The sequence below is a fragment of the Hemitrygon akajei genome, chromosome 24 (genome assembly GCF_048418815.1).
Source record: "Hemitrygon akajei chromosome 24, sHemAka1.3, whole genome shotgun sequence".
Classification (NCBI taxonomy): Eukaryota; Metazoa; Chordata; class Chondrichthyes; order Myliobatiformes; family Dasyatidae; genus Hemitrygon; species Hemitrygon akajei.
Window position 1 is genome coordinate 48944317 of NC_133147.1, and position 7987 is coordinate 48952303.

At 39.9% G+C, this 7987-nt stretch overlaps 1 protein-coding gene across 1 annotated transcript; it reads right to left on the minus strand.

Annotated features, from left to right (window-relative positions):
- Nucleotides 1–6540: 6540 nt before the first annotated feature.
- Nucleotides 6541–7524, minus strand: LOC140715714 (C3a anaphylatoxin chemotactic receptor-like). Its single transcript, XM_073028084.1, has one exon. It carries the CDS (start codon nucleotides 7522–7524, stop codon nucleotides 6541–6543), a length of 984 nt encoding a protein of 327 aa, XP_072884185.1.
- Between the last annotated feature and the right edge of the window lie 463 nt (nucleotides 7525–7987).

Here is a 7987-nt window from a genome sequence, read left to right on the forward strand (position 1 = left end):
TAAAAAGTAAGGAGAAAATTTGAAAAACTTCCATCCAACATTTCTCAACATTTGGACAAGTCCGAAACATATGAATGAATGAATCATCTTCATTATTACATAATTGAGATTTTAAACTCTCTGATTTGTATATATTTCAAAAAGTGAATTTTGGGTAAGCTACATTTAACTGACAGTTGCTCAAATGAATAAGAAGTTTCCTCCAACAAACAGATCCCAAAAATATTTAATACCCAACCTGTCCCATTGTTTAAAAACTAAATCAGTCATGGAGGGTTTGAAAAATTTGAATAGTTGGTACTTGAATGGGAAAATCTCAATAAACCAAAGTGTTTTCTAAATTGTATCCAGATCCTCAGAGATTGTTTAACTACTAAATTATCAGTTTACTTACAAATAATAGAAGTGAGGAAACAAGAAGAGAAATAATAGGAAATTTATTAATAAATTCGCTTCTAAGGAGACCCATACCGGACTCTCTACACGATTAATATAATATACACAAAACGTAAAATATCGTATATTAATTGCCCAGTAATTAAACCTAAAGTTAGGTAAGGTTAAACCTCCAGACGTTTTAGATTTTTGAAGATGAACTTTATTTAAATGTGGATGTTTATTTTGCCATATATTGGAGGATAAAATAGCATCAAGAGAGTCAAAAAAGGATTTAGGAGTAAAAACGGGTAAATCCTGAAAAAGATATATAACTTTAGGTAGAATATTCATGTTAATAGAATTAATTCATCCAATCAAAGATATTGAAAGAGTTGATCATATTAATGATATCCTTTTTATATGATTTAATAAAGTAAGAACGCTTTTTTAACAGGTGTTTGTAATTCTTAGTGAATTTCCTCATATAAGGAAATTAACGCCTTACAACTTTAAAAGGGAGATTAGTATTAATTGATACCAAATTATTTAAAGGAAATAATTCACCCTTATGTAGTTTCAATTTATATCCTGAAGGCTGGCCAACACGGGAGAGTAAAGAAAGTAGGCAAGGTTATGACGTCACAGCATTGGAGATAAACACAATATATCATCAGCATAAAGCGAAATTTCGTGAGTAATACCTCTCCTTAAAATACCGCAGATATCGTTAGATTCTCGAAAAGCAATGGTAATGGGTTCTAGAGCTGGTTCAAAGAGCAAAGTGCTCAACGGACAGCCTTGTCTAGTTCTGCGAATAAGTTTAAATGGTTTAGAATTTTGAAAATTAGTAAGTATCCGAGCAGAAGGAGATAGATAAAGTAATTGAATCCATTGAATAAAATATGACCCAAAAATAAAATTTTCCAAGGTTTTAAATAAATAACTCCATTTAACCCAATCGAAGGCCTTCTCAGCATCTAGGAATATCACACTTAACCTATATCTCCTGGGAGGGACAGAAACTAACATTTAATACACGGCGTATATTAAAATCGGTATGTCGGTTTTTAATAAATCTAGTCTCATCATCAGAAATAATAGAAGGTGGAATCCAAAAAGACTAAGTGCAGCTGCGGTATAATTAATGAAACAAAAGCCTTATACAATTGTCCAGAAAATCCATCTGGACCCGGAGTCTTCCACGAGTGTAATGAACGTATAGCTTCGGCAATTTCCTCATAAGAAATGGGTTGATCCATCAGTTTACAATTTTCTGCTGAAAGTGCAAGGATGTTTAATTGATATTGAAAATTAGTAATTACTCTATTATCTTTAGGGGAATCAGAACCATAACGTTTAGGATAGAATTCTCAAAAGGTATCATTTATTTCAGAGTGATCAGCTGTCCTATCAACATTAGGTTTGCAAATGTATTTAATTTGTCGTTTAACTACAGAAGTTTTTAATTGGTTGGACAGTACTTTGTCTGACTTATCTGCGTGAAAGTAAAATTGAGTTCTTTAAGAAGTTGAGTTTCAATTGGAGATGTTAACAAAAGATCATATTTAGTTTCAATTTCAGCACGTCTTTTATATAAATCAGGATCTGGAACTATAGGGTATTTCTGATCTAATTGTTTCAATTGATTGGCTAATTCAAATCTTTCTTTATTAGCTTCATTATTAACAATCGCAGTATATGAAATCATTTGTCATCTAATATAGGCCTTGGAAGTATCCCATACAGTAAGAATAGATGTGCATTCTTTTTATTCTCTTAAAAAGCAGAATAATATGCTTCTTTAGAAATTAAAAAAAAATCCTTATCAGATAACAAAGATGTATTAATACGCCAAAATGTGTTTGCTTGAGGACGACCAGGGAGATTTCAAGATAGAAATACAGGAGCATGATCTGAAACAGCATTCTCTTTATATTCACAGGAACGAACTGATGAAATCATTTGACTATCAATAAAGAGTAATCAATCCTGGAATATGTATGACGGACATGGGAAAAAAAAACGAGTACACCTAATCTAAAGGGTGTAAAAAACGCTAAATATCAACAATAGATAGATAGATAGATAGATAGATAGATAGATAGATAGATAGATAGATAGATAGATAGATAGATACTTTATTCATCCCCATGGGGAAATTCAACTTTTTTTCCAATGTCCCATACACTTGTTGTAGCAAAACTAATTACATACAATACTTAACTCAGTAAAAAAATATGATATGCATCTAAATCACCGTCTCAAAAAGCATTAATAATAGCTTTTAAAAAGTTCTTAAGTCCTGGCGGTAGATTTGTAAAGCCTAATGGCATTGAGGAGTATTGACCTCTTCATCCTGTCTGAGGAGCATTGCATCGATAGTAACCTGTCACTGAAACTGCTTCTCTGTCTCTGGATGGTGCTATGTAGAGGATGTTCAGAGTTATCCATAATTGACCGTAGCCTACTCAGCGCCCTTCGATCAGCTACCGATGTTAAACTCTCCAGTACTTTGCCCACGACAGAGCCCGCCTTCCTTACCAGCTTATTAAGACGTGAGGCGTCCCTCTTCTTTATGCTTCCTCCCCAACACGCCACCACAAAGAAGAGGGCGCTCTCCACAACTGACCTATAGAACATCTTCAGCATCTCACTACAGACATTGAATGACGCCAACCTTCTTAGGAAGTACATTCGACTCTGTGCCTTCCTGCACAAGGCATCTGTGTTGGCAGTCCAGTCAAGCTTCTCGTCTAACTGTACTCCCAGATACTTGTAGGTCTTAACCTGCTCCACACGTTCTCCATTAATGATCACTGGCTCCATGTGGGGCCTAGATCTCCTAAAGTCCACCACCATCTCCTTGGTCTTGCTGATATTGAGACGCAGGTAGTTTGAGTTGCACCATATCACAAAGTCCTGTATCAGTTTCCTATACTCCTCCTCCTGTCCATTCCTGACACACCCCACTATGGCCGTGTCATCAGCGAACTTCTGCACATGGCAGGACTCTGAGTTATATTGGAAGTCTGATGTGCACAGGCTGAACAGGACCGGAGAGAGTACGGTTCCCTGCGGCGCCCCTGTGCTGCTGACCACCGTGTCAGACCTACAGTCTCCCAACCGCACATACTGAGGTCTATCTGTCAAGTAGTCCACTATCCAATCCACCATGTGAGAGTCTACTCCCATCTCCGTTAGTTTGTGCCTTAAGATCTTGGGCTGGATGGTGTTAAAGGCACTAGAGAAGTCAAGGAATGTAATCCTCACAGCACAACTGACCCCCTCTAGGTGAGAGAGTGATTTGTGCAGCAAATACGTGATAGCATCCTCCACATTTCAATTAGAAAAATAAACAAAAAACAAAGCTGATTTATTAAGAGACGCTGGTTTCGAAGATGATCGGTTTAAACTTGGGTCTAACCAGTAGTTAAAATCTCCTCCCATCAACAAAGAACAAAGACATCGATCTGGTAAAGACGAAAAAAGATACGCTGAATGTATCCTGGATTATCTACCTTTGGGGCATACACATTGGCAATACTATTACTTTATTACTTAGTTTTACTGAAACTATAACAAAACGTCCAATCATATCAGACACTACTTCATGTTGGACAAAGGAAAATGCATTGTCCATAAGAATGAAATTCCGCTAGATTTGGCCTGAAAAGACGAATGAAAACAAAGTCCGTTCCAACGGCTAAAAAAACGTAGATGATCACATTTGCGGATGTGATTTTTTTGCTAAAAAATAATAGGGTTTTTAAATGCCCAATATATGCAAAAATCTTATTACGTTTAACAGGGTGATTTAGCCCCTCACGTTAAATCTATGTAAGTTAGTAGTTTGGTTCATTTTTTAGATTTTTTAAAGGGAAGGTTAAAATGTAAGTTAAACCAATCCATAAACCTTGAGATATGGTAACCAACCAACAAGTTAGCTAACAAAAAATCGAAAAAAGCTTCTGAGAAAAAAAAATCATGCCTCGCCCACCTCCCAAGAAAGAAGACCGACCAATAGAAAGCCAGCATCTACTACTACGGACAACCCTTCCAAAAAAAAAACCCAGTGATCTGTCCAATTAGTTTCAACGTTTTTTAAAATATATTTCAAACTTGACTAAAGAATATCGAAACACGAAATTCAATTCACGTATATCAAAACTACAGTATTAAAATACAAAAGGAAATTAGTTACAAAGGTTTACCAAAAGTAAACCCTAGAATTATTCATACAGAAAGACATTGAACATTTAATCTTATATCTTCATGGGAAAACAGGCTAAGCAGTTAGCTTTCAAATTTAAAAATTCTTTATGCTTCAATTTTCGAACGAAACCATTCGAAGGATCCATCTTTAGTGAGATTCTCAGTCAAACTGGGTAGCCAAGGGACGGGTTAAAACTCTTGTTAAAAAATTCCAACAAAGCTGCTTAAAAGTAGCACGTTCCTGCATAAACTCAAGCAAATCGTCTTCGAGAATCTTAATATTCCAACATATAACGAATCATGACCCTCCGACGACATTTGAGAATTAATATTTTCTCATTTAATCTTGAATCTTCATGTAAGGACAAACTAAACAGCTAGCCTTCGAATTTTTAAAAAAAAAAACCTTTGTGTTTCAGCAGTCGAACGAAACGATTCCAAAGATCCATTTTTGTGTGATTCTGAGTCGAGCTGGGTAGCGAGGGGAATCCTTGTTAAAAGCTTTCAACAATTCTAATCTTGTAACCATGGTAGACAATCATGCCTCTTCGTCGAGATTCGCATATTAACAGTTCCTTTGTTTTAAATTCATGAAAACAGTTTATTACTGATCTTGGTATATCTCTGTTATGAGTTCTAAACACGGGATACCTATGAACTCGATCAACCATAGGCAAAGACGCCAACATTTCCGGAAGTAGTACTTATAGAAAGTTTGCAAAGAATTCCATAGGACGATTACCTTCTGTTAATTCTTCGAGACCCAGAACCGGTAGGCTGTACCTTCTAGTTCTATTTTCCATGTTGACAATCTTCTGTCTTAACTTTCGTTGGACGTCGATTGATTTTCATAAATCTTTTGCAGTTCATCCACTTCCGTTTGCAGAAACGAAAGCATTGCTTCATTATTTTTATGCGTTTATCGTGTTCATTAACAGTTTGTTGAATAGAATTCAATTTACCATCCATTAGTTTAAATTCACAGCTGAATTGTTGAAACTTCTCAGAGGCTTCTCGTTTATGCTTTGCAGCAAATCCACAATAGAATCCAACGAAGCAGCGGATCATCCTTTTTAGTTTCTATGCCACTCCTTGTAGCCATAATGAAAAAAATATCACACTTAAAAAAGAAGTTTCAAGACAGGTTTGAAATAGTAAGGTAACTAGAGTTGGAGCATCGACAGAATGCTGTTACTCCATCAGCCACCACCAGGAAATCAGAAACTGCTGATTTAATGGGATTCTCACGCACTACAGTCTGTTTAGAGTTCACCGAGTAGGGTGAGATAAAACCATCCTGTTCTGTGGGTGAAAATGACTTGTAGGGTGAGAGGTCATAGGAACATGGAGACTACTTGGTGAAAGAGGTGTATACAGTTCTGGTCATCCATTGCAGGAAAGATGTCGAGGCTTTGCAGAGGGTGTAGAGGAGATATACCAGAATGCTGCCGGTATTAGAGAGCATCGTCTACTACGAGAGGTTGAATACACTTGGGTTATTTTCACTGGGGTGGCGGGATGACGTTTAGAAGATAAAGAAAGGCGTCGATATTCAGTGTGTTTCCCAGCGTTGTAAGGTCTGATACCAGAGGACGTCCGTTTAAAGTGAGAGGGCGTCATTCCGAAGGAGATACAAAGCCCAGGTTAATTGCACAGACAGTGGTGTGTGTCTGGCACACGCCGCCCGGAATGGTGGTGTGTATACAGGTTAGAGACCTTTAAGAGATGATTAGACAGGTAGAATCAGCATAAAGGAAGGATATCTTCATTGTGTAGGCGGAGGGTATTTGATTAATTGGCCATTTATTGACTGATTGAATTGGTACGGTACATTGTTGAGCAAGTGGTCTATGTTCTATGTTCTGAGAGATTAAAATAAGAGTGTAGCAAAGCCTCCACTGCCGACCATAACTGCATCCGACTGTCCACTGTGTCGGTAGTCAGGGGATATCAGTCGGAGGTCTGGCTGCGAGGAACTCCCTTAGACATTCGTATTTGAGGCGAGTTTGGGGTTTGGGGCTGGGTCTCGAATTCCAGACTCTGCTCGCCCAAAGCCAGATGAAGCGAGGCGAGAATGGAGCGCCTGAAGACCTGGTGGAATTCGCGGCCAGCGAAGACATAGAGAAGCGGGTTGAGGGCGCTGTTGAAGGAGGCCAGTGCTACAGTGAATAATGTCCAGTCCGGGGGAATCGGTGTGAAGGTTGAAACGAGGTTGCAGACAGTGTTCGGGATCCAACAGATCATAAATGTGATGACAACGGTGATGATGAGGCGGACAGGCTTCTTTGATTTTAAGGACCTGTTCTCTTGCAGCCTACAACCAACCACGGAGTAGCTGGTGATCATAATTAGAAGGGGAAGACCGAAGATGAAAACAAACCAAAATGGCTGCAAAACAGTCAGTTCCTTCTTCCAATCCCGAAGCAGGAGGACGGGCTGGCACATGACGAAGGCTAGGATCCAGACTCCGAAGCAGGACGCACGAATCCACGTGAGGCTCAGATGTTGCTGGAACCAAGTGGGCCGAGTAATAGACAGGCAGCGGCAGATGCTGATCAGACATAACAGATATATGCTGGCGGATGCGTTGAGGAACGTCAACGTCCTAATTAACTTCAGGGAAAAGTAGGCGTTGTACCCAGAGTAGATCAGGAAGATGTTAGCCATTCTGAAGGGAAGGGTGAGGCAATAGATCAGGTCAGTCAGAGCCAGGCTCAGGAAACACACCGTGTGTACCTTACTCTTCATCTTGAAACCCGTCACCCAGATGACTGCGCCGTTGCCCGGGACGCCCAGTAGGACGGTGAGGGTGAAGATGACCATTGACACGAAGGAAAGTGCTCCCCACTCCATTCTGTTTCCATCGGCCGTGGAATTGTGAGAAGAGAGATTCCCAGCGAGCGTCGAACTAGTCACTCCTTCGGAGAACGACATTGTCGGATCTGGTGGAGGAGATATCGTGGAAGTGAGAGGGGTGCACAATGGAGAGGTGGCGAATTCAGGAGTAGTGGCGAGAGCGAAGAGGGTAGGAGAGGATGGGGAGCAGAGATGGGATGTAACACGGAACAGAAACCTGACACACCACAACGGCAGTGAGGCCGGCGGAAGTCTGCTGCAGCGCAGAGACCACAGTCGTCTCGCATTCCAGGCCAGTTAACCCTGACCGGCATCTCCCCGATCTGTCAACGACCATGTGATGTATGGCCCATGCATTAGCTTCCCCACGTTAGACAAGTCACGCGCGGCCGATCTCCATTAGGGAAATGCACCTGAACACTGCCGTATTGTGGATCTTGCATCGGTCTCTACAGCCCGCCGAGGACCCACGGATGACAATTCCTCAGAAGAACATTCTACTGGACTGGCGTGATCAAGCTACTCCCAGTACTAGTTCTTG